Source organism: Echiichthys vipera, assembly GCF_963691815.1.
Source record: "Echiichthys vipera genome assembly, chromosome: 16".
Classification (NCBI taxonomy): Eukaryota; Metazoa; Chordata; class Actinopteri; order Perciformes; family Trachinidae; genus Echiichthys; species Echiichthys vipera.
In genome coordinates, this window is record NC_139841.1 from 14,109,703 (window position 1) to 14,137,341 (window position 27,639).

The 27,639-nt window shown below is 39.9% G+C and overlaps 1 protein-coding gene across 2 annotated transcripts in view; it reads right to left on the minus strand.

The window, feature by feature from the left end:
- Nucleotides 1-2,493: 2,493 nt before the first annotated feature.
- Nucleotides 2,494-27,639, minus strand: part of sfswap (splicing factor SWAP) — a 51,759-nt gene continuing 26,613 nt past the window's right edge. Inside the window, exons 14-19 of one of the 2 annotated variants that reach the window (XM_083930050.1) lie at nucleotides 25,328-25,524; nucleotides 18,658-19,079; nucleotides 16,606-16,737; nucleotides 16,024-16,164; nucleotides 11,030-11,102; nucleotides 2,494-3,177 (exon numbers count right to left, since the gene is read on the minus strand). In XM_083930050.1, coding sequence (XP_083786176.1) covers nucleotides 3,112-3,177; nucleotides 11,030-11,102; nucleotides 16,024-16,164; nucleotides 16,606-16,737; nucleotides 18,658-19,079; nucleotides 25,328-25,524 — 1,031 coding nt within the window. In that variant the 3' untranslated portion in view covers nucleotides 2,494-3,111. The remainder of the gene's footprint in view (nucleotides 3,178-11,029; nucleotides 11,103-16,023; nucleotides 16,165-16,605; nucleotides 16,738-18,657; nucleotides 19,080-25,327; nucleotides 25,525-27,639) is intronic. The other variant, XM_083930051.1, reaches the window with a different exon arrangement.

Genomic DNA, 27,639 nt, shown 5'->3' on the forward strand with positions numbered 1-27,639 from the left:
GTTAGGAGTCCTAGAGTGTTTGAGCTGGTTAATGTGGCCCGGGAAAGGGAAGTTTGGGGTCCCCTGCTAGAGCTGCTGCCCCCGCTACCCGACCCAGGATAAGCGGTTGAAGACGAGAGCTGAGTGACGAGTGAGTGTTAGTAGTGCTATCGTCACCTACTGCTTTGGCATGTGCATGAAATTGTTTGAGGCGGATTTTGCAGTTTTATGTGGACGGAGATATTTTTATCACACCAGTGGTGGGGACGGGATTTTTTTTTTAACCAGGGGGCCATAAAAGTTCTGTTTCAAAAATACTCGTTTTCGTGTGGACTAGGCCTTAGTGCTGTTATTAGTGGAAATGATTTGAGGAGCTGTGTTAAATTAAGTATACTGCTGTACAGGGCAAGAAATTGGCACCCGCCCACATGCCAAATGCGGATAACTTTTGTGATTGGCGGGGGAAACTGTCAATCTACCTGCCGGCTTGGCTGGTAAAAAACACTGTGGCAGGTGGCTGCTGGCTAAAAAAGGTAACTTCAGGCCCTGCTGCTGTATGAAATGGTGTACATGTAACAATGAAATTCTAACTAGCCAAGTACTGTAGGGTACTGACAAAAAGTCAGTAGGTGATTTGTTAATTTTTAATGGAGGGACGGATTCAGTTTGTTTTGCTTACCTGTGACTAGCGAACAACCCCATGAATGACCCACGGGATTCGAAGATGAAACTGAAAGAAGGGAAAAATGCATCTGCAACTTGAGCAACGAGGACGTTGAAATGGATTTATCAATACAGTTACGCTACTGATATTTCAGAGTCATGGTCGGGGCTACAGATTCAAACTTGCACAAACCTCAGTCAGATAAAATCAAATCGAGTCAGGCAGAGTGAAACTTACATATTCAACTAAACAACCCCTCTGCCCCTGCACTTTCTCTGCTACTAGGGGATGGAGAGGAGAAGTGGCACCCCCCTCATATCACCTACTGAATATAGTGTGGGAAAATAATGTGAAACAAAACCAAACAAAAAGGAGCCCACTGTTTGTGTCAGCTGTTTATGTGTATCAGCAGGGTTAGAATATTCACCATTCTCGTGGCCTGAGGCTTGAAGCAGCTCTTGACTTTGTTGGTGCGAGTCTTAATGTTTCTGTAGAGTTTCCCTGATGGAGAAGGGGGGAGAACTTTGACTATTGCTGCCATGAGAGGAGGTGGGAACTACCCTCTTTAGTGCCTTCGGGTTAGAGGAGCAGTTGGGATGCTTTTGATGTTGAATCTATAAAAAGGTGTTAAGGGCAGGAGTGCATTGAATTTCCTTAGGGTGAGTAGTTGTTGTGCCTTCTTTGTTATTTTCAGTGTCAAATGCAGGGTAGAGGAACTTAAGGCTCCTGACTACTTTCACTGAAGCTCCTCTGAAGTGAAGACTGTTTTTAATGAGAGACGTCTTAGTTTCAGGCAAGTCATTCGCTGTCACAACTGTATGGTTGGTCATCAGCTAATTTGATGGTGTTCAGAAAAGTACACTTCATCTGGTCTCCCAGTCCTTTGTTATATGTGATGTTCGAGTCTGTGTATTTACTTTCCTCTTCATATGCCAAATATGTATTTGAAGATATTGCTTAGTGCCTATAGTAGTCTAGCAATGGCATAAAAGTCAGTGATGAGATAAAAAAAAAGGTTTAAATTGAACTTAAACCCACACACACACAAACCTTAAACTCCAAAGTCTTATCAAATCATGGATTTGGAGAATCGTGACACCCCTTTTAATTTTGTCCTAAACTAACTGAAGCACCTCAGGAACGCTTAGTTAACAATACATACTGTATGGTGCATTGCAAAAGTTGGGTGAGCATTCCTACAGATGCCCAGTACTAGGGTTGGGTATAGTTTATCTACGAGAACAAGATACAAAAATGATTGAATACAGGTATCGTTTCACTTGAGAAGTTTTGATATTACTTGGTACTAGGTTATTTCGGACTGACCTTAAAGTATTGAGTTCCGATACCCAATGTTAGATGATACATTGACCGATCAATAGGCCCAAGCAGTTCTGTTTTTGGCATAAGCTTGTACCAGTCTACAAACCAACTATTTCTCTATGCTGGTTTAGCTGCAGATGATGATGCAAAAATAAGTGTAAAAGTATCATCTCAGCAGCAGATACCTGAAAGGTATCTGGTGATCTACAGTTGTTTGTCAGGTTTATCAGCAATGTTGCTGTGACACTAAACTCAATAGTCAATAGAGGAGAAGGTTTTCAGTGTAGAGTAGTAAACATAATTTCTTCAATCTTATCAGTGTGTCGGAAATGAAGGAAGGTGAAAAGGATGACTAGGAGGATGGCTGAGTCTGTTGTTCTAAAGGCTTTCAATTATTTAACAGCTTTAACAATAAAGGAAGGAAAAAAAAAGTAAATCATAACCATAAGTAAATCATAATTGAAACTTTATTGACACTTTGGATTAGAAAGTTGCTGCATTAAATTCCGTTACAGTACAAACCAGGAACAGAAGTAGGAGGCCACGCACTGGAGCTGAGGGACAGAGTAGAAAATGAAAAAGTCTTCTCAAGCAGACGTGCAAGTTGCTGAAGAGCAAAGACCGCTGGGGGCGGAAATAAGAGGGAAAACAATAGCAGAGAATAGGAGATGAGGGAGGAGAGAATTGAACTTATCAAAACAACACAACCCTTCATAGAAGGAGAGAATACAGACCTCCAGCAGCTTTATGTAATGCAGAAGAGAAGATGACTGTCACCACGTGGGAGAAAATAGTGTTTTTAAAAAAGGATGCAAAATAACATGGATTTATTTCCACATTTGCACCAAAATATGTCAACTGTTGACATGATCTCCAAGCTGATGAGCTGGGGTTTTTTTTCCAGGTCAAGTGTGACGCCAGATATTTCAGCTTTGTGAGTGCCTTTTCATCACTCTTACAATACTGCAGAAGAGGTAACATAGCCAAACTGAATCTGCCGGCGCACAAATCAAGATCAAATCATAAATCAAGGATGAACACAGGGAGATGAAACCGATCCGGGCCAAAAAAATTTCCAGGAAGTCGGAGAATGCCGCTCGGTGATTGGCCGAGGTTGTTGTAGACAGCAATAGTCCACGCCCGCTTTAAGAATTCGAAGATTGGAAGGTCTTGGAGGTGGCAAGCATTGCTCGCACTTTGGCCATCAGATCCTGAAAAACAGAGAGACAGGGAGAGGGATGAGTTTAATGTACTACACGTCTCCACACATTATTTGTCATTGGATAAGACAGGGATGTGGGTGTGCCAAATGTCAAGACAGCTAAATTTAGTTATACACCAGTGGGAATAACAATACCAATGGGGCGTAAAGGCAACCGCCTGCTTGATGAGAGCCTGAAGGACATTTACATTAGATTGTGTGTCGTTTAAGCCAACAGTGGCTCCAAATCCTGCACCAATATATTCATCATCTGCTTTGGTTGGACTTAAATCTGTCTATTGATCCCTCTGCAACCATAATAAAGAACTGCAATGAAGAAATCCAATTGCTCTGCAATGAAAAACTGAGTCTGGGATCAAAATGCTTGACAGTATTGAGAGAAAAGCTATGAGCAAATTACCTTATTTTGTAATTGACAAAGAAACGTTCATGTAATTATTTTTACTATTATTATTATTATTATGTGAAATAGTTGCTATCAATTCTGTTCTCACTGGGAATCAACCAGTCTGCAGTTTGTTTTGTTTTACCACCATGAGCCACCTCCCATGTTTTAAGGTTAATGTGCAGTTGTTAAATTAGGACTTGTTTTGAAGTGTTCTACCTGCCCTTGAGTCATCAGGTATTCCTTAATACATCATTAAAAACATGACTTATTTTAAGTACAGAGTGAAACGCTGTAAGCACTGAGAATTCAGATACAGCACCTCCTCCCTCCCTAGAAACAGATATCTGCATATGAATGTATTATCTGTAGGCAAAGGGACAAGATTGACGAGACAGTTCCTCATTGACCCCCATGTTAAACAGGATGTTTTTCACAGCATGATTAAACCTATTTAGGCTGTTTTTTTATGTTATAGGAAGTTAAAGTTTATGAATCATTAGGGGTGCGGCCTCTTGAGTGACAGCTAGCTTCTGTCCCTCACTTCTCCTCGGAGGCTAGTTGTCAGGATTAGCATGCTAGCTCTGTCATCTCGACCTCGACTGCGGTTATTCGTGTGGTGGTGTTACTATGAGTGACAAGATGGTTTGCTCTTCGATCGACTGTACAAACATATGGTTTAGGAACACACCGTGTTACGATAGCTTTGTTATGCTAATTAAATAGCTGCACTTGCACCATGACTTGCAATACAGCCTGCTATCTATGGCACATACGCTAGATGCTAATCTGGAGCACAGGGAGGATTCGGGCCGTGAGGGTCGGTGTTTTACAGTCTATGGGCATGGTACTGTGTTGAATATCAGTTTAAATCAGAGATCATTAATGCTGCCTGCACTTTACTCCCGGAGCTGGTGTAATCTCTGCTAGAGACACGGGACTCCCACTCCCGTTTATCTAGTAAAGTGTTCTGTTAGAATAGCTCCCGGCAGGTGTAGCTAATTTGGCTAATTCCTAATTCTGTCAGCCAGACGGCCGTATCTTCTTCTCCCAATCGTCACATCAATGCCCTTTTTTGGTTAGAGGAAATGGGGAGGAGTCAAAATCGGACAAGATGGCGGCTCCCAGAGGCGAATATGATTGTATCAAGTGTAGAGAACAGGCCCCAGCGGAGAGGCTACCTACATTTTTTATACTGTTTATGGTTTGAGCGGAATTTGGTTACATGAAGGCAAACTGTGGAAATGTTTTAAGCAGTTTTATTTGCAGTTCCACATCAGTGGCTCCAAGTATATTATGTAAACAGGAACAAAAACTAGAATTTGTAGAAAAAAGGGCTAAATAGAGCAATATAAAAGAAGACTGTAGCAAGTAGGTAGCAGCCAAAATGCCAAATCCCAGTCTTTCTCTCTTTAGGTAGAAATGTTAATTTTGCTGACCAGGTGGAAAATGCTTGCATTGCTGAGTAGGAGGTGTTAATTTGCATCCCGAGAGTGATTCATACATGCATGGACAAATATCCACCCTTGAGCTCTCCTGACGGATGAGAAAAATTAACAGCTGTAATCACAGAGGGAAGGAGCTGTCATATCAAATCACTTAAAAGCCTGATTCTCTCTAAACCCAAGTGTATCAACTCTCACGCACACACACGCACAATAAACAACTGAATGGAAAGTTGCTCAAACTACAGTTGAATTCTCCTCTTGACAAATATAAAGTGCAGCAGAGACTTTATCACATTAATAGATGATCACAAATTACATTACAGCTGTCACACACATCACACACAATAGCCATCTGGTTACACAACAGAAAAAGGATGAAGCCCCCTTACAATGAAGATTTCCAATTAACAATGCATTGAGTGTTAGCCTAAATATTCCTACTTTAATCCAGTATTTTATGAAACATAAATACAACAGTATATTTCAAAACTGTTTAATGTTACAAATACATCACTGACACACACACACACACACACACACACACACGCACACGCACACGCACACGCACACGCGCAATAAGTTTTTTTTGTTCTCTTATCTGCTATTATGGCTTGAAGACAACATAGATTGGACCTTGCCATTTCGTTAAACAAAAGAAGACAGAGGCTGTTAGAGAGCCAAAAAAAAATAAAAAATACTACAATGTTAAAATAAAAGAGCGCAGGTCTAGAAGCTACTCTCAAAAGGAACAAAGCATGTTTCACTCAACACACCACAACAAATGTAAAGCAGAGAAAGAGAGAAGACTGAGGAACAAAGGCAAACAGGAGGAAGATGAGGGATGGGGTTGAGGCGAATAGCAACCAGGCACCCTCAGGGAAGAGGAGACCATTAGGCAGATGAGGATGTTCTGAATTATTCAATATGTGTTTGTAAAACATCACAGATGGGGTATGAGTAGTTAGTGGCTGTGAATCTGTGCATGTTGCAACAGCAGCAAACAGCGTGTTTCCATGAGCTTGCTTGCGTTGGTATGTTCAAATGAAGCCATAGAGGAAGTTGTGTTTGGTTATGTCAGAGAAAAAAGTTTTTATTGAAGCATCAAGAGATGTGGGGTTTTGTATATGTGGTATATCTGGTGTGTAAACACCGGACACTGAGACACACTATGACTCTCTCCCACCCACACACACACATACACAAACACAGTGGCCCATGGCCAGAGGAGAAAGGCTTCCAAATTCTGTGTTTCCAAAGTTGTACCAGTGTTCACAGAATAGCCAGTGTTGCCTCTCCATTCATACTCTATTGACCTCCATTAACTTCAGTCCCACTGCTTCTTGGATTGTGGCCTTGACTGCATTCTCTCTATTCAGTTCAATATTGGTTTTCATGTAGGTATAACTGTTCCTACAACACAAGTTTTATACTTTCAGTGCTTAACAATCGAGTTACTACATACTATAGAGGCTACAGTTCACATTTACTGTCTATTCAAACACACCACACTCTACTCTCCGCCTTTAACAGAGCCCTATTGTAAACATTGAGAGTTCTATGTCTTTTCGTATTATCAAGCAGGTTGAGGTGCGAAAACGCTCAATCCAAAGAGAAATGCACACAGCCGTATTCAGAAACAGTTAAAGCAGCAGTCAAGACTTCTGTACGGTTGTGATGTCACAACAATACTAAAGGTAAAAGGTTTCGCTACATTGCCGTTACAGTCATTCCCCTGCCATAATGACCGCAGATAAACCAAGAGTGTAGATGGGACCCAGAAATGATAACCAATCAGAGCAGACTAGGATTTTTCGGGAGGGGTTCTTAAAGAGATAGGCGCAAAAACTGAGAATAAAGGTATATCAAGACAGAATAAGGAAAATATTTTTTGAATATTTAAGAAGTAAACATTTTTCTACTCAAAACAACAATACAAGTTGAACCTGAAATTGAGGCTAATATGGCCCCTATAATACCTGTAGTTGCACACATGTTGCATCCAACTACTACAAGGAAGCTGTGTGTGTGTGTGTGTTTGCGTGCATGTGCATTTAAATCTTGAGAACCGTCCAGTCGATCTTCACATTTGGGGAGTTTATTACTGGGGACCATGTGCTTTGTGTCGAAGGTGGTGCAATATGGACACACGACATGTTTAATCTGAATACATTTTGATTAAATGAGTAGCAGCAGCAGGGGCACAGCTTCGTGGCTCTGCAGACTGACGTGTACATGTCTTCACCAGGCTGTCTTTTGGGTTTTGACTTTGCTGTTAAAAATAAAAATAAACTCATGGAGCCATCAAATTAATTTGAAAAGAAGATTGAAGCAGTTGACGAACTGCTCGCCAGCTAGATTGTAATAATCTAAAAAAAAGCCTGGTCCCAAACAGCTAGCTGCTAGCAAACGAGGAATATGGCATGGCAGGTGTATTGCTCAGGACTCAAGGAAGCGCAGTGTCGAATGTGAAGTTGTTTGACTGAGCGGTTCTCCAGAAAGCTGCAAGCAGCAATACCAGAGGCCGAGCCAGCACACCCCAAACGGACACTGCTCTAGTGAGAATCAATACGTCAAAATATTACACCACTTCATGCAAGTAGAAATTAAGTTACATTTGACATTTCAGGACTATTTATCAAAGATAGTGATCTAAGATGAAACCGTAATGAAGCACAAATAGTTTAAGTTCTGGGAATGTCTTTCATCTTGAACTTGATCGAAGGCTTTTGACAAATTATGGTAATTGATTTTTGAAATCTCTCTCATGGGATTTTTCAAAATTAAGTAAATGATCAGTATAGCACATACTGCTTTTAAGTGCTGGTGGGGAGAAGCAAGCCAGACAAAAATAAATCTAAAACATAACCAGTAAATGGAAAAGAACACAGGACGTGGCTATTTGTCTTAATGATATCTGATTGAAGTGAAAATGGCCTTGAACAGACAACACACTGAACCCTTTTTACTCATTTAAAAGAAAGCCATGAGACAAAAGTTCTATTAGGGAACAGAAAGGTTTCTTTTTAAAAATAAATCTTCTTTTCTTGCCATCTTCCATTCATCGCATAGCTTCACACCTATCTACATTTTCTTTCAGTGCTGGTGCGTGTGCAGGCATTTTATGAAAGTGCATTTCTGAAAGCAGCATGACAAACAGCCATAAATTGGACATTGTAATTTTAAAATGGGTGGAACAGGGAAAACGCGTACCGCGGTCAGAATGTATTGGTAAAGTTTGTGTGAGGTTGTGAGTAATGCGTGTGTACCACTTATTCACACATAGAATTCCTTTTATCTTAAGCTCTAACACCCAAATAAGGAACACTATGCTCCATGGATAAACAAAACACAGACACAGCCCATCGCTTAACTACATTTAATGTGTCACGAGCGGATGTGGCAAATACATTGCACTAAGCATCGTCATTCTGACAGTCGGTACCGACTGTGAGCAAGTGGCTACATGCAGCGCCTGGAGTGTGATTGCTGTAATTTTATGGAAGAAAATGTCTCCGCTGTCTTTAACACTCAACAGGAGGCCAAAGTCTAGCCGTTGACAACAGTGGTAGTCATCAAGTAAATGACGAATAATAATTTTTGTGTTTTTTTATAGTTGAACACATCACACGGTGTTTTTATACAGGAAAGCCGTCACATTGGCGGCCAGGCAAAGGCTTCAATTTGTTTTCTTTTCCTTGTGATACCAAGCCATAATATTACTTTTTTTCCCAAAAGCCGGCTTTCTGGGATAGTCCTAAACGTGATGTGACGTGAAGCACGTGTGATGTACAAAATGTACGTCAGAAGAAGTTAGCCCTGTAACACTAGTGCTATTTTCAAAACAACAATGAAAAATACAAGAGGTTTTAAATAGGTTAAAAACTGGTTATGTGCAGTGTCTACTGTCGATATTTTGGTGTCACGGTTGAAGTAATGATGTGATCAGTTTACTGGTTTTAAAACACCTAATTGTGGTTCGCACAACAGTTCACGTCATCGACACCGCACAAACTATTTGCATGGAAATCAAGCCACCAATATGTGTACAGTCCAAGCTGGCACATTGGGGAGCTAAATAAGGCTGGCAGTTTTCCACGATCTGTCTGAATACGCGGACCAGGCCGGCAAAAAGGCAGCTTGGTGTCCAGTGTAAAAACACCTACAGACATATCATGGCAAATGATGAGCTAACAGTTGCTTATCAGATGTGTTGACACCATTTACAGAGCAACATTAGCTTTCATTTGGAGTCATGTCTCTGCCCACCGGACAATTCACTCTCTTTCAGCTCTGTTTTTGGTGCCACAACAGTAAAGTTGCTCGTTAGACAGCTTAACAATGAGGTGAGACTATAAAGCTCTGTAAAGCCGCAGGGAGCAGCAGATTCCGGTAATAAATCTCCGTAGATTCATCAGTACGAGCGACCCCTTTCACACGGTTATCAGAGCAGCAAAGAAAATTTTCCGAAATTTTATCGACTTAAGAGAATAAAATATGAATAATAATGACAATTAAAGGCACATTAATTGGCGATATGTGACCACATATTGATTATAGCTGTTTGAAGGTCAGAGTGGAAAAAACAGCCAAGGAGGCAAAACTAGATTATAAATACTGAAGCTTTTGCCAACCCAATGTCTCACAGGATGTTTTGCTTCTGTGAAGAGGAACGGGTGACTAATACATTTTAAGTTTTGGAGGTAAAACTTACTGAACTTTACCTCCAGTAGCTGAGAAGTGGTAACCCTCTCTTTTTTTCAGAATTTTACACATGCTGGAAGACAGCACATTAGCTCTGCCTCCTTCCTCTGCAGAGAGGTGAAATCCAAAGAGATGGTTTATGTCAGGAGTAGGTTCACTAAGGTCTCTGCCTTTGTCTGCCGCTCAACTGGCATCAACTGATATTTAGCCTCTCTTGTCCTAAATTCTTGGCTATGATCCCAGAAGGGGTACAGGGGGTGGAAGTGCATTTTCGGCTTGGATAAGTTGCTGCAGTTGTAGCATGCAAACTTTTGTAAAGAAATGATAGCATGTGCGTCTGTAAAGGTAGACAAAATACCTTTCAAAATCCAGCTGATTACACTTTAAGCTGCACAAAGACTTGACAAAATCAATCTCGATATCTCTCAATCTCAAAGTATTGTCAACTGCTGGGTTGGTGAAGGTCTAGAATGAAATGCTAGGCTCCACTTTTAAGTTACCATGGATTAAGAGTTGGAAAAGGTACACAGAACCATGGACAATTTGTGAAGCCACAGGTCTAGGGCACCTGCTGATGAGGACCGTGGGATTCAGTCGACACAGAACAAGCAAGTAAGTGGACCTCGAGTTGACAGCTGCTGTTTCAAAGTTCAATGATTAACTGTCAAGCTCAAACTCACAAAGGATGTTTTACTGCAGGTGTAATGTGTTAGAGTTCCTCATATTGACAGTGATTACAGGCTGCTGTGTCTCAGGAGAAAGAGCTTGTCTTCCACTAATCAGAAGGTCGGTGGTTCGATACTGAGCCCTCCTGTTGCTCCTGATGGCTGTGTGTGTGAATGTTTATTGCTCCTGTTTAGCAGGTTGGCATCCTGCATGGTAGTCTCTAATACCATTGTATGAATGTGTGTGCGTGTGTGTGAATGGGTGAATGCTCGTTGGTGTTGTAAAGCTGTTTGAGTGCAGATAGAGATAATCTACAAAACGCAGGTGAGAAATACTCTATGTACCGCTACACAAATTCTACATCTTACGATAAGATCGATAGTTCTTCAAGGCTCAAACAAATTAAGCTTAATAAAATATAATGCACAAACATGTACAAACAGAGTAGATAGAGCAGAATATGTAGATATTTAACAAATTCATTTTGGAAATGTTCCTCCCAAGACGATCCTAGACAAAAACAAGGCAGCACTTTCCATCCTTCCTCTGTGCATGACGCAAAAACAACACTCAGTGCTTGTATCCAGTAGGCTGTAAAGTTCAGTAGAGGATATGTTTGGGATAAAAGCAAAGAACAATACCTGAGTTATTTTGGACTGAACAGAGGATACTATGGATGAGGCCACTGCCTTGTCTTTCTCCAGAGAACCACCCCTGTAAAGAGAAGGGGGGAGAGAGAGAGAGAGAGACAATCACGTTAACAGCAGAGGCCATACAATATTCATGGTATCTTCTGAAATGTTCAAAGTTGGACAGACATCAAGAGCTGTAAAAAAAACAGGGGAGAGGGAAAAGACAGAGAGGTGAAAGCGGAATTGTATGTGACATGTATAAAAACTAAAATATCCACCCAGAACCAAAACCAACACGTGGACAATGACAGACGCAGACTAACAGCAAAAGTGCCGAAGTCACAGGCCTCAGATTGAACTCCATGGTTCTGTCCAAAGCATTTTTATGTCTCTACCATCTAACATTTCATAATTCATCAAGAGTTTTCTGAGAAGAAATAGCAGGCGCATCGAGTTGACTGAACAGTCCAGGACAAAAAAAATGCAGAAAAGCCTGCTGTTGATTCCAGTTTCAGTCCACTGAAAAAGTTAAATACATAACTTGGGATTATAATGGTACACTGCTCTAGTTCCAGCCCTTGTAGAAAGTAAAACACATTTGTTTTAAACATGCCAGTCGCCTTCTGGGATGGTTCTGCTCATGTTGCACCTATAATAATTGAGCTCCCTGAAATGACAGATGATTAAGACGTACAACAGACAACATTCAAGAATAAGAGAAAAAAAAAAGCATTCTCGCCTTAACAAAGAGCATTTCCTGGCTCATATGCTTGTGAAGTTGGATGTTGTTGGACAAGCACATTGTTGTTGGACTTTAAAAAGCATATTGCATTTTTAAGCATGAAATTGTAGTTTATGAAATTACTTGCGAGCAAACTGTCCCTGCACAAAAAGGAGAATTTGTGTTTGACGAGCAACGCATATTTCAATGGGATGTCATCATTCACCAATGCTTTGGGGAAAACATCACGCTTTTTTAAACGTTCTGGGTTCCATAAAATCAAAGATTCCAAAACAACTTCTGTTCACTAGTTGCCGAAGATTTCCTTGAAGCAGTTACAGAAATGAACAGTTAAAAATTCATTGGTATTGATTTGCCAACCGCATAGAATGTGTCTTCAAAATCTAGCAGCTTGTTTTTGGAAACTTTGGGAGAAAATAGTGGATAAACAGAGAAAATAGCGGATAAACAGAGAAAGGAGTCTACCGTATCATTCATCCAGAAATAAATCTTTCATAACCTCTAAAAATGCCGTTGCAGCTTCTTTCATATCTCGTGTTTTTATTCATGATTCTTCCAGACTTAATTCCCTCTTTCAGACAGTGAAACGTAAAAACTGATGGGTACGATGACCAAAATTGGAAATTATGATAAAGTCTCTGGTTGGAAAACAACCGTTTTCCTTATATAAGATATGGCAGGGCTATTGTTATGCATTACATGTGGCCCACGGGGGTTTCTATTTTTGTGATCACTCAGTGTGTGTAAGTGATTTACAAAAGCTAATGCATGATAGGATCCTGAAAGACGACATCTGAAGTCTATATTAAGAGCTTTCAATAAGAATAGCTAATATTTGTTGGTGGCACTCAATATGACTGGCATGGACCAAAAAAGAGATTAGCATCAACTACTGCTAGTGAAATAGACTCCTTAGTGGATCTCTGGCGTGGCAACTCAACACTGCTGGCCTCGAAGCCTTTTTTTTTCTTTTTTTAAATTTCAAGGCTGCTCCTGACAATGTAGATGCACACGAGGAAACAGGAGACTTATCCAAACCTCTGCCGCTCCCGATGCCACAAGAACGGACTGTGAGCAGCATCTCAGGTGTAAACCTCACCGTCCATCCTCAACAAAGGCTTGGCTTTTCTCCCTCCGGCTCGATTGATCCTTGCATTTAATAAGGTGTATGCTTTCAAACTTTTCAAAAGTTCAAACCATAAACATTTTTTTCTATTCTGCTAACACGTCTACCCTCCCACCTACAGCCAGTTAGCAGAACATTATTCGAAAGATTTGTTTAAATGCTACCCCCCTCAAGAGGAACTTAACTAAAGATGAATTAAAAGCATTTTTTCTTAGTTTTATACATATTGCTTCAATGTGTGATTTGAGAGCTGCGTGAATTAACACTGATGAAAGAAATATGAAGAGCAGCATTTCTTTGTTCCTTTCCATCAACCTGTTTACTTTACAGCTTTCTTATGTTATTTTTTATGAATTGATAGCAAGCTCTACTTAAGCCCTCTACTAATCACCTCCTCTGTTCACTCTACAAAACTCAACACAACTCTACAGCAACTCTCTGCACACAGCTACTTTCTTCAAAGTACACTGCTAGATTAGGTAACAACGAGAATTAACACCTTGTGGTCCTTTTCCTCCGTCAACCAGTCAAGTTGCTTCCATGTGTGTCCAGACTTATATAATATATGTAAAAAAGATTGGAATGGATTAAACAAAAGGTATTAAGTGGTTTTCTTGGGAAAAAATGTGGATGCTTCACATCTTCAACCCGGCAGCACAGAAGATCTTAACAGTCGCCACAGTTGAGTGTTATGGTTTTGAATAATAGACGGAAACATTATGATGCTACAGTGAAGAGACCTTTGACATCTTGGATATAAAATGTCATCACAATTATTTTTATCTTGTTAGCAGGGTTCGTACACCTTTTCCAAGGTCAAGTTTAAGCACTTTCAAGGTCCATTTTTGAGCTTTTCTAGCACCTTACAGCTGTGTTAAATTACATATTTCTACGGCTGTGGATCAGTAATAGTGGGTTGTCCTCCATTCGAGAGATCGGCGGTTCGATCCCTAGCTCCCCAGGTCCGCATGTCAAAGTGTCCTTGGGCAAGACACTGAACCCCGAATTGCTTCCCGTGCTGTGTATGGGTGTGTAAAAGTGGTGTAAATGGTTACATTAGATGGTATGAAGATCCACTGCCATCTGTGTGAATGGGTGAATTTGACAAGTAGTGTGAAAGCGCCTTGAGTAGTCAGAAGACTAGAAAGGCGCTATATAAGTACAAGTCCATTTACCATTTACAAATACATAAATATTTAAAATTATTATTTCACTTTTTTATCACGATAAAAGAGATGCTAGTTATTTTTTAACATCCCTACTAGGTACCGTTTCACTTGTCATGTTTGAACACTCGACTGATTTCTTTGTTGGCGCATACAGAAGGAATGCTTTGCTCATGTTGCAATTGGCTTGCCCTACTTCAGCTCCCAAAGTACAGTGGGTAGTACATTTTGTTTGGGAACAGAGAGGCAGGGGAATTTGGGAAGAGATTTAGCTTCAAGTTAATTCTGCAGTCCATAGAGCCCTACATTTTGCCCTCTAAATATGCAATAGTTAATGTATGCAGCATTAATTGTTGAACATAACACTTTAAACAGCAGACCAACAGCCACAAGACCACAGAAGAGATTGCCATGAGTGCCTTTGTGCCTTACAACCTTGAAGCTGAAAAATGTGGACTTAAAACCATCGTATCATGAGCTCTTTAGATTTAGGTCAAATCTTTCCCATCCATACCGGATTTACAATTCCTTGGACACCTCCGACAAGTACCAAGCTTTGTTTTACACACTTCCATTTCATATTCACAGCGCAAGCATCACAGTTGAATTTGGCACATCTTTTTAAATTACACTGCTGTTTAATGATGGCAAGCTACATAAACTGATCATTCTAAAGCAGTCTCCTAAATTGTGGATGGGAAAGCAATGCAGTAAGAATCCAACACATACATTAAAAAACTGGTTGCTAAGCCCAATACCTCTTAGTTGCTGTTGCTAACTGACAAGCCATTTTATGGCTGCTTAATTTCAGACAGAGGTAGATAATAGAATTTTAATTTCGAGTCGATGTCTATAGATTTGGACAGTTGGAAGGACAAGTGTTTTTTTTATTTAGCTGTAGTGACTTAGCTTATTAAGCTAAAGTTAGCTCTATGAGATGGTTTAAAATAACTGACTTAGTTTTTCCAGTTCACTCCCTTTAAAATAGAAAACTAATTTTAAACTATGACGGCTACATACTTAAAATCATGTTAAGAGACTGAGGCTAATTCTAGCAGTGTGTTAGACTGTGGCTGCTTAGCTTATACCTAGACAGGTTTGATTCATGCTTTATTTTTCAAATTTTCAAAGTCTGTTTTACTTGCAATGATTTTAGGCCTTTTGTGTTTGATGAACGCAACGCTATCTTAGGTACAAAACAGACTTAACGGAATATTCATAGAATCTGGGGTTACAGTATGAAATGTCATTTTAATTTCCAAAACAGCGTGGCTGAGGTCTATTTCGGGAGGCTATCGGCTGACATCGTGTCACTGTGTGTCGAAGAGGAGGTCATTTGATCTCGAGCAATTATATTGTGACTTTTGCCAGTGGGTGAATGAGGAGCTCAGGGCCGCTGGTGGCATAATGGGACTTGGAGGCCGGGCCAGAGTGCGCCGATACAGCACCGGTTCAAAGTCCGCCTCATCTGTCCCTCGTCCTCTTCCTTGGTGTGTGTGTGTGTGTGTGTGTGTGTGTGTGTGTGTGTGTGTGTGTGTGTGTGTGTGTGTGTGTGTGTGTGTGTGTGTGTGTGTGTGTGTGTGTGTGTGTGTGTGTGTGTTGGATGTGTGTAAATGGATCTGTCAGTCCCCTGCTCCCATACCATGCTCAACTCTTGGCCCAACTCAGCTCTTTTTGGCGGACCAATCGAAGCAAAGTATTTGATTTAAATCAATCTTATTACTGCCCACCACTCAAATATTATGTTTCACTGGACACTTCGACACAGTACAAACGCTAAAAACGCTCCAGCTTATGTTTCACGGGGACATTAACAACAAAAGGCGTGTAAATTCTATCAATCTTCTCAGATGTCGACTTTAAGTTCTCTCGTCAACCTTTTGTTTCTTTTGTGAAGAGACTTTTGGTTATACCTGTGAAATAAATCTAAGTGCTCATCTGATTGATTGACAGGTTCGTAGAGGGTTACCTGGAGTGGGTCAGGCTGGAAGTGGGGCTAGCTGATGGGGACAAAACTCTGCTGGGTGAGGAATATGGGGATAGAGAGGAACCCACAATTTGCATCTGTCCTGAGGATGACAAAGAGCTCTTCCTTTTTTCAGGAGGGGAGCTGGGAGACAAAAGTAAAAAGGGAAGAGAACTAAACCATTTCAGATTCAGGCAGTAACACCACACAATACACAATATATCAAGGGCATGGAATGCTGTGTGAACAGTGCGTATGTATTCAGCAGAACCCTACTTTAAATTCATGCAAGTACAAGCTGCCCATTGCAGTTTCCATCAGTGGTCATTTGGGGATTAAATGTCTGTCTTGTAGGTATGTTGGCTAAATCTACTCTAGACGCAATCTAAAACATTGCTCCATGTTTAGTAACCATACACACGCTATACTATCCAGACTGTTTCCTTATTGTCGGAAGGTTAGTGCACCCCTATGCCTTGACAGGTGTAATAATTGATGTTTTCAGTGATAAAATAAACAGCTGTATGTGGAGACTGATGTTTCTTCATTTCACCACAGACTGATGACACCTGCTGTTAGATTTACCTGGATCTTGAAAGCCCCCTAGGCATGCTGGAGCTGCTGCTGGGATGATAGCGCTCCCGCTCCCGCTCTTCACGTCTCTTCTCTGATGAGGGGCCCCTCCTGTCCCTTCTCCCCGGGGAGTGTGAGCGGGATCTGGCCAGACAGGTGGACAAAGACATTGTAAGATGGTGAGATGGCATTAAATTACAAACAAGACGGAGCTTGGTAGATGAGGTGATGCATTTGAAATGAAGGAAAAGAAAAGACGATGGTGAAAAGAGACTGATAACACAATGACAGAAGTAATGTGCAAGAGGAAGAAATTAATGTTTTTTAAAGGAACTTGAAGCCAAGAGTAGCCAAGGTTTTAAGTGAATTTATTAGACTACTGGATGACGTGAATATGTCAAAACTCACATTTAGGCAGTTAAATACAGTCTTATACAATGGAACTAGGCCACAAGACAAAAACATCTGAATTCTGCGAATTACTTTAACACACATTATATCACATGGACTAAATATGGAAATACTGTTTTTCTAAACTAGTCTGAAAAGAAAACAGCATTAAATATTTATGGATAGTGATGAATTCCCTTCGCAGATTTCTTTGCATAAAGGGCAGGACTAGATTAACTTTCTCCACTGGCTAGTTGGGGGGGTTAGAGAATGAACTGATCCCCCTAAAAACAAAGCCAAGAACGGACAGCCAGGTTAATGTCAGCCTGTCCTGCGGTGTCTAAACAAAGCTGTCGGGTCAATATTGGCCTCTGGCAGATAAACAAAGCAGCCCAACTCTATCTATGACCACTTCATCTCAACCCTCAACTTTTGAGTTCATTCTTTCTTCAAATGTTTTTTTCATACATTCTTTTATTCATCCGTATCTCTGCTTTTGTCCTCTTTTAACCCATCGTTTCTTTCATTAATTCATTTCACATTTACCCTTTTTCATCCTCTTAAGTATGAAAAGAGAAATACATAACAGGAAATGGAAAGAATGCATTATTTTCCATTCAAGTTTACAAGGGTGCACTAAAGGTTCAACTGAAGTGGAATATAAAACATGGGGTGATTAATCATTATGTCCTCAGCCTGACACATTAAATGTCTCATACCTTGAACAGCGGATATACAAATCACAGCTACTCCAACTAGGTAAGTAACTATCTATCCAGGGAAAGTGCTTTTTTTTTACTTTGTTTTCTTGACTCATCCCTGTGACTTGCAATGCATACACCATGAGAATATGCAGTGCATGTGTTGGTTTTTGCCCACTTATGGCACACTCACACTGTCCATCTGTACCACGCCCAAGCACGCTTCACGGCTAAAGTCTAGTTCATTTGACCAGTGTGAGACAAGTACCCTAAAGCATGGGGCACGGTACGGATGGACAGTGCGAGTGCGCCCTCAGTCAGTTCCTACCAAGGTGCTGTGTCTGTATTGAGGCCCATGCAGATGTGGACTGGACAGTTGCACTGAGCACTGTCAGGACAAAATACTAATTTATCTTGCTGAATCGAACAAGTTCACACGAAATATTCTTAGTGAGAAAATAGGTTTGTGTAATCCAATCATAGCACCTTGAATCAAAATCAAATTGAATTGTTGGATACTTAATATGCAGTCACGGGTGCTTATCTATAAGGCCATTCTGGGTAAAATTCCTCTTTATTTATCTTATCTTTTAATTTGGAAACCATGGAGGTTGCGATCCCTGCTCAATGAATATTCTGCAACTGGTTGTTCCAAATGTATGAAAGGAGTTGCTTGGAACAATCTTCATACTGTACTACATCTTCAAAACCTTGTACCCTTGACTGATTTTAAAGATCTGGTGAACACTCTGGAATCCAGGCTCTCTGTATGCAAGTGTTTTAAATAAGTAATATTTATCTGGCTAACCATTTGTTGTCTGATTTTTATACTGTAACTGTATTGCTGCTGTCTTGGCCAGGTCTCCCTTGTAAAAGAGATCAGTGATCTCAATGGGACTAACATAAAAAAGAAATAAAAGAGAGAGATCCGCAGCCCTGACACTGACGGTTTTGAATGAGAACACAGTCTTACCGGGATCTGCCACCTCTCCTATAGGAACTAGGAAGGGAGTGTTTGGTCTTCGACCTCGATCTTGATCTTGATCTTGACCTCTTCTTGTGTTTTTTCTTCTTTTTGTCTTTCTCCTTCCCTTTGTTCCTGTTCCTGTCTCTGTCTCTGTCTCTGTCTCTATCCCTATCCCTATCTCTATTTCGGTCTCTTTGACGGTCTCGGTCCCTTTCTCGGTCTCTGTCTTTATCTCGATCTCTCTCTCTGTCTCGGTCTCTTGCTGCTCCTCTGGAAGTAGTGTGGGAGGATGAGGAGGACGGGGCCTCCCTACTGCGATAGGATCCTTTGTTCTCCACGGTGGGTCTTTGATCCTGAAGATAAGCTGGTGGTGCAGAGGACATTTGAAGAGGCGCAGGGTCAGATAGGACAGACAGGGCTTCTTGCATCTATAAATACATATAGGAAGAATAGGACAAAGAGCAAAAATATCAAGGAAGGCATTGTTTTGATAGACACAATAGACAATTCAATGTTCTAACTGTAAACGGACAATAACAATTTTGACAGGTTAATACTTTCAGCTAAACCGCAGAAAGTACGTCTGAGCCTCCTGGATAGGTTAGCAGGGACTTATCTACTTGCTGGTTAACGAATGATGATCAGTTAACTAGAGATGGCTTTTGGTCTGAAAAAAATATTTATAAATTAGCATCCCAGACATGTTTGGATGCTGGACCCTGTCTTTTTAATTGGATAAAAACACAACAATGTATTGATTATATTAAACGATCAGTCTGCCTCTTTGACAATAGGGACACTGAATGACTTCCCAAATGCTTGATCTCTCTGTACATCTGCGTAAAATCAATATGGAGGCCCGCCCACTTCCTGGGAAGCAGGTGCACAAGGTTGGCTTTGTATATATTACCGATTATTTATGCAATAGCCCCATGTCAATCGCTGTCAATGTTACAGGGTGATACAACTCAGATGGTAATGGAAAGACTAGAAAAAAATAACATTACTTTCACTTGATATGACTGACAGGTTAACCAGCTTCAGCGGAGAAGCTGAGGAATACTTTCTCTCTGTTCTCTTGTAGAGAACATAACACTGTACTCTTTTCTTATGTCATTATACAGTTTTTAATTAATTTGGGTGTTCCCCAGCTATTCCTGTATGTGTAAAAGTAAATATTTATTGTCACATTCACATACTTTGTTTAGAAACATTCAACATGATAAAAAAAAAAAAAAATTCTTATCTGTGCTTAATTTATGGTATATAAACAGGCTGGCTCAGGCTACGTTAGAGTCCCTTACTCTCTTGGGAAATTATTACTTATATTCTTACCTGAAAAAAAGCCTTACTCAGCTGATTAAAAAGTGTGGGCTACACAACAGAGTGCAGCCCTCTGGCTGCACGTCGAGATACAACTGTCAGCTGCAAAGTGCCTCTAATTACTCCAATGTGGGTCCGTCTGCTAATATTAGATTGGGCTGCTGCTGTATTCACACTGAAAGGACAGTTTAAGGCCATCAGTGGATTAACCATGACACTAAATCTTCCAAGGTCAGATTTTATCTTCCAGGGTTAGGTCTTAGAGCACTGCTGGGGTCATCCATATTACATATGTATGCATCAGTTGTACTGGAAGACATCAAATGGCATACTTTAAATGCTAACATTAACATGAATTATGTGAATATCCGAGTGATAAGTGATGAACATGGAAGACAGAAATGGAAATGAATGAGCTGTGACTTTAATCTCTGCAATTCAATCACCCCACTTCTTACCCATCTGCTAAAATTGGAAATGGGTGGAGCATAAAAAGAGAGACAGGAGGGACAGAAAGAAGTACAGAGTGAAAGGATGATGATGAAAGAAGATGAAAGCAGGAGGCAAATGAGGTAAAGAAGTACAGACAGGAAACAAAGAGAAAGTGCTTACGACAAAAGACAATCAATACGTATCTTAGTAGAGAAGAAGAATATTTATTACACCTTTCTGTTTGCACACTATCTGGTGTCTGGGCTAAGGGAGAGATAATGAAATGATAGGAAGCGAGGTTTGGTTTAAAATTAGGGCTGACATGGGAAGCTTATCCCAATGCCAGGATGAGAAAATGTCTGCCCTCTCACACCTGCTCTGGCAAGATACGGAAGTTTGGACAGTCCAAGGAGTAACAATAAAAAAAGTTGCAGTCCTGGGTTAAGAGCAGGAGAGAGAGAGAGAACACACAGGAGTAACATTCTCTCAATATAGAGGAAAATAATAATACATAAAAAATATATAATTAGGAGTGGGTATTGTTTTACTTACGATAGTAAGTAAACTAGTACTAAGTACTTATACCAATACCCTTTAAGTAATACCGATACTAATAGAATATTTTAATTGAAAGTAGCCTCTCAGCATGCTTAAAAATACACCCAGCTTGACTTTGCAACACCACGGACTTCAAAGAACGCCTGTATGTTGGCTAAGGACAAAAACATACAAAAAGTAAATTTATTCTAGATCTGGGTACAAAAAGGATCTAATGCAGGTATCGTTTGACTGGAGAAGTTTCTACTTCGTAGTGGGTTATTTTGTGGTAGTGCCAATACCCAGCCCTATATTTAATACAACAATATATATGAAGAAAATAACGGCAACCTTACTGGGTTGGACTACATTTCTGTATCATACTCAAGGCACAGGTCTAAATTCAATACCAGATTAACATAAAAAAAGGCATTTAATTAACTAGGAAAAACTGTGAATTTGACAATTTTACATTTAGGAGATTCTTCTCATGTTAAATTAGTCTAACAAACAACAAAAAGCTCATACAGTCACAATAACAATCAGACCAGCACTCCCTATATTTTTGGATTACATACAGCATATGATCAGGTAGGAATCGAGGACTTAACTTTACTCTTTTTCATTCTATGCCTGTGCACTGTCTGACATTATAAAATAAGCTAGGCAGCGGAAACTCTCTAATTAATAAGGAAATTGATGAGACAATGTAAAGGAGATTCACAGTGAGAAGCGGGCTAGCCTCCCTTATACTCAAAATGGTCATTAATTAAGGCTTTAATTGCAAATTACATCTGAAAATCCATCACTTATTGCAGCCGGTGAGAGCTGAGAACACCCTTATTCCTTCATATTATTATTCTCCAATTAACTGTTGTTCTCAACGGTGCCACCACTCCCCTGTTGAGCACTGGGGCTCTTTCTGTGTCTGTCCTGTAATGTCTGAGTGATCACTTAAATATTTATGTAAAAGTCACCTATGCCTGACTGACAAATAATCATTGCTTTGATAGAAAGATGATGAAGCCAGCAAAGTCCATGACTGAAAAAGGTTTGAAAGAGTGCTCCATTGATTTACAATGGACAGCTCAAATAACCATTATCAGAATCAATGCAGTCAGAGTTTTTTCAACTTTGGGTTGAGCCGTACGTGCGTGTGCACGAGAGCCGAAACATCCACGCTCGTCAAGTAATACGTACATGAAGTGCCCAGCCACTGAATACTGAACTAACGTTATGTGCACAAAATGAGTCCAAACTAATCCAAACGGATTATTTCAGAAAATTAGATCTGTGACTCACGTTTATGATACTTTCACGTTTTGTTCAGTCAATATTAACATTTGAATACCTTTTTATATTATATTTGAATTATGAATTATATCTTCTTATTAAAAAAGCAGCGCGACAATGTCATTTTGCGGCCCGGAGCTAAAAACAAACGCACCCCTTCTGCTGCGGTCGAGTTGAACCGAGTTGAAAACATCGCCACTGAGCTTCCATAGATATCGATTTTCAATCAAGATTCCAGAAGAGGCGGCTGCCTCCAAATTTATAATGCAGAAAAAACCCTGAATGCAGTAGAGGTTTTTTTTAATTTTTTATTCTATGCATTCTTGATTCTGATGCCTTCATTACCCGTACTTCAAGAGCTCCAGGTATGCTGTGCTTGTGGGTAATGTAACCTGGAACCTCAAGCAGACATGAGGAGACATCTACAGAGGTCTGGTGAGCACGTTGACACTTACTCCAGTGAGATCATTTGAGGCAATTTATAAGATTTTGCTCGGCTCCCTTTGGCTTTATACAACTTTTTTGCACTCCCCAAGACATGTAAACAGTGTAAAATCAGTGGAAATCCCCTTTAAGACTGTGCCACACTGACACCATATTGGTCACGCTTCACGATAAGACAAAATGTACAAAGACATAGCAAAGTTATAGAATCACATCACTGAAAGAGTCATTTACAAAAGGCAAAGAAGGCCAGGCCTGTGAAGCTTATTCACCAGGTTCTGTTTACTCATGACAGCTTACTCTACTGTAGCTTCTACAGTGCTGTCATATAAACAACATAAAGAGCACTATGGGGAACATGGTGAGCTTACATCAACAGATCCGAGTCAGCGCATTCTGCCAACTCTACAAAGACATGGCATTTGCATTCACATTGGTCCTCAAACCTACAGTATCTAAAGCCCCAACATGCATGTACTATTGCACCATCCTGTTTTCTAGCCTTCTAAAAATACAGCATGGACTTACAAAATGTTCTTGCGAGATCAAGAGTGTTTTACTGCAACTCTCACTGGCATCCTGACTTAACTGCCAGCGAACGCTACTCAAAAGCTGTTTTGATCTCCCTTCACTTGCTCTAAATTTAGGTAACATTTGTTCTTCAAAGTGCTTATCGTCATCAAATCATTACACATGCTTACACTGTGCTTTTTATCTAATTTTTAGCATTGATTCTGTACCCATTCATGCCCCTTCTGATAGAACCCAATTCAATTGCGCTTAAACCTTTTAATGTCATCGTCAATGTTACTGTCTGCTTCATCGTTTCACCCCAGGACAGAATGCAATGTAGTGAGGCAACACATTTGATTTTGCAGCCATTCCTCAGAGGTCCTCCCATAATGCCATGGATCCAAAAAAATGCACGATAAAACAAAGTGCTCTGAGCATGTGCTGACTTGATAATTTTACATTATGATTTCCATTGCCAAGGTTATCTTGATAATTACTGGAATGGATTATTTAGATAACTATAATTCCTCCATTGATAAATATTTATTTATTTACCACAAGTTACTGTTATACAACAGTCAATACAATGCAACAGTAAGGTGTTAAAAAAACGTATATGAACACAAATTTATTTTCATAGCTTCAAAAAAAAAAAAACAATCAAAAACTTGTACGCATCAAGGAAAAGATACTAGGCCTCATATTATGTTGTGATAGATTCTTTCGGCATACAAATCCCACCTGCTTTTAGCAATGACTGATTGCAATTGCTGTAACAGACAGGTCCTAAAGTCTTAGCTGAGCAACAGCACAGATTCAGCTCAATAACATTGTGTGATATACGTTATCTGCTGCATATAGTTGACCTTTGAATGTGTGTCGTTTCCCAGCATTCACGTATGTGTGACTATAGTACCTTATATTCCCTGAGCAAACAGACATTGATTTCTTAATCTATCATTGCATGGTAACATAAACTGAAAACTGCTATCAATACAGCCACACACAGACAGGTTCTAACAGCTGTAGGAGCCTGCGACTTCATTTGCAGATAATCAATAATGTACCATCATAGAAAAGGAAACACGGTAAGCCATCTGCTATCAAGATGTTGTTGTTGTTGTTATAGTATAAGGTTACTGAACCAGCTGCAGTAAATGTCATTTTCTATATACTGAAGATTTATAATGACCAGAGATTTGACTGCAATTGAAAAACACTAACCTCAGGTAACAAGGATATTATGCTTATTTATCCACGATGACGACTTAGAAGGTGTGAATGTTACATCTTACCAAAAATAGCCTAACTTTCACCCAGATTGTTTATATTGTTTATATTAAGGAGTGTAGAGCAAAATGCTGTGATTGTAGCAGAAAAATCTATAAGTTTGTGTCGAAATTAAACAGCACAGAGTGGCAGGTAATGTTAAATGGCTGACAGGACTGTGTAGTCTGAATGCATGCCAGTTCAAAATATTTGTTTGTACCAGCAGGGTGTTAAACATACAGCCCACATTCTTCACATATGTAAATGGAAAGCCAGTGTGCTCTGTGTGTTGACTGCTCCTTTTAGTGCTCTAGGAAAGAAAAATACAAGAAGTTGCTATAACAACTGAGTACAGAAAAGGTAAATAAATTGTTGGCAGGTCTGAGGAAACAGCAGTCTCTTTTGAGTCGTAGCTGACAGACTAGCAACGCAGCTGTGAAAGCTAGCTATTGCAAATAATATAACATTAGCATCAAAGCCATTAGAGTTTATGAAGACATGCATGCTGAAGGCTGCAGAAATCGTGTGCGCAGACTTTGGCTTTGGCCAACATCAGCCTGATGAGAAACTGTGGCAGATAGGTTTTACTGATTCGGGTCGGTCACATAAGATAAAATTAGGCTGTATGTGGTTCGCGAACGGTTTGTTTCTGCATGTGATGTTGCTGTTGTTTTATTATTATTTCCCTGATTTTATTAGACTGAAACTGAGCAAATAAAACGCTATACTGAAAGCAAATTCCATTGACATAGTCTTGAGGTCATCAATAATATTTTAACTGGTTAACTGATTGTATTGTTAAAGGTTAAATGGTTATTCGGTCACATCTTTAATACTGATCAATCTTTAAAAACCATTCACCTACCTCAAGATGTGCAGTTGAATCTAGCTGAGCTCTTTTGGCCTCAGGCTCCCCAGCAAAGGGGCCGCGGAGGGTCTGTAGAAAGAGCGCTGCCTTCCTCTTCCTCTCCGCCTGTAGCTGTTTCTCCTTGGACTCCTTAGATGCCTGGGCCAGCTTCTCCCTGGCTGCGGCCGCTAGACGGTCCTCCAGTTTCTGCTTGGCTAAGGACAGGGAGATGAGAGGGTAAAAACAGGAGCGAGATGATTGCACCAAGATGAATTGGTGAAATTGTCATGCAATTGTCATTGCAGGGTTACAGTGCTAGGAAGAAGAAGAAAATGATTGAAAAGACAGAGAGACAGAGGGGAAGAATGGTTCTACTCTTCTTTGCTTTTTGCTCAGCCAGCTTTTTCCTGACCACAAGTAAATGGCCTTTTGAAGGCAAAGAACTAAGACGGAGAGAGGAGAGGGGGAAGAGACACAAATAGAGACATAGAGAGTGAAACACGCGATATAAGAAACACAAAATATATCAGAGACAGAGGGTACGAAAAGCGAAAGAGACAAGAAGGAGAGGATGTTGAGAGTAACTTTCCATTCTTAATGTCACATCTAATTAAGGTGATGTATAATCTGCATTTTTCTAAATCTCCAACTGCTGTGGATTGACAAAGTTGTGCTCTAAAAGACAGTGACGTATAAAGCAAATGCAGAAAACAAGTTGTTTAAGTTATGCAACCTTTGGGGCTACTGTTATTTCTTCAGGGTTAAAAATAGGATAGCTGCCGAGGCAAATCACATTTGAGTATAGTGTGAACAATAGCCAAGTGGAGCAGAAATCATCTGTACCCCAGACAGTGACACAACACACAGTCCTGGCCAGCATACTACTACTATTACTACTACTTGACACAATTTATCATGAAGGACAGTCTTGCTTAACACTTTTGACTAGTATTGTCCCGTAAATTCTATATAATTTTATATAAAAAGTGCCAAATAGATTTCACAATTAACTGATAAGAGAAAACAATACAAAAATGAATTTACAGCTATTTTGAAAACTGATTGATCAGTTAAGTCATTTGTAAAAGCAAAATGTCAAACCGTTTCAGCTTCTGTTAGAAATAGCTTATTTTCTCAGTATAATGTTGTAATGTATAAACTGATCAAGAAAGTAACTGACCAATTCATCTAAAACGAATCATTAGTTAAACCTGTAGTAACAATTATTTTTGGATATGTGGGGGCAGCAAAAACAAGTTGTGAACATAATATTGACATATCATCACCACCATCAATAGTCATTCTCCTTTTAGCGCTATATTTGGTCTCAACCAACTCTTACGGTAATTATCAGTCTCTTAATTTGCTAAATACTCCACTATGTTCACCAGCGAGTAGCTTGTTGTGTCTGTTTGCTGTTTGGTGATAAGTGGGTTCTGTACAATCATTTTTAAAACAATACTATACTGCAAGTAGGGATTTGATGACTTTCTCCATCCTGATACAAATATGTGGGTTTACTGATTCACTACCAGCGTTTAATTGATAAGCCGTGTTTATTCATCATTCAAACTTATATTAAGGTCATTTTTTATTAGATCATTCTCATATACCTGTATGTTAGACGACACCATGCTTCACTTAAATATTGTTTTCCTAACAAGTAAATACATGAAACATAGATAAATCTACTGAATTGATATTATCATACAAATAAAAAAAAAAGAATAATTGAACAGATCAGCCAAATTATCAGTGACCTGTATTTGAGTCAGTATCTTCCTGACATCTGATATCAGTACTAATTTTCTGTAGGTTCATCACTGTGAGTGACCTCATTTCATATATTAACATTATCTTCACATTGCCAATTGATACATTGTAGTATCCAATGATAGTGTCTGTGAGCCTCTCAATTAATGGATTACAGTGTATCTAAAATCATCCCGAAGAGAATCTCCAAATTGATCTCAGATGTACTGGCATTTTAAGTCTTCTACCACCACTACGAAACATCTAGCGGGAAATGTTTGCAGCAATCTAAACGATTCATGTACTTATCACTGGAAAATGCATTTAGTGTGTGTGGCTGTTTCCCATCAATACAGATTAGCGTTCTGCTGTCTACCACTGATTCTCTTGCTATCTGATCAAGTTAGGCCTGCTGACTGACACCTACTTTGCCACACAGCAAAGGCAATTCAGTCAGCTATTTATAAGGCTTTTCAAGACTCTTTTTCTGACCGTCTGTCAGCTCAGAGGGAGAACATTACACTGAGATTGTTCCACTGAACCTAAACGGGACCTGTCAGTCCCTTTGATGCTGAAAA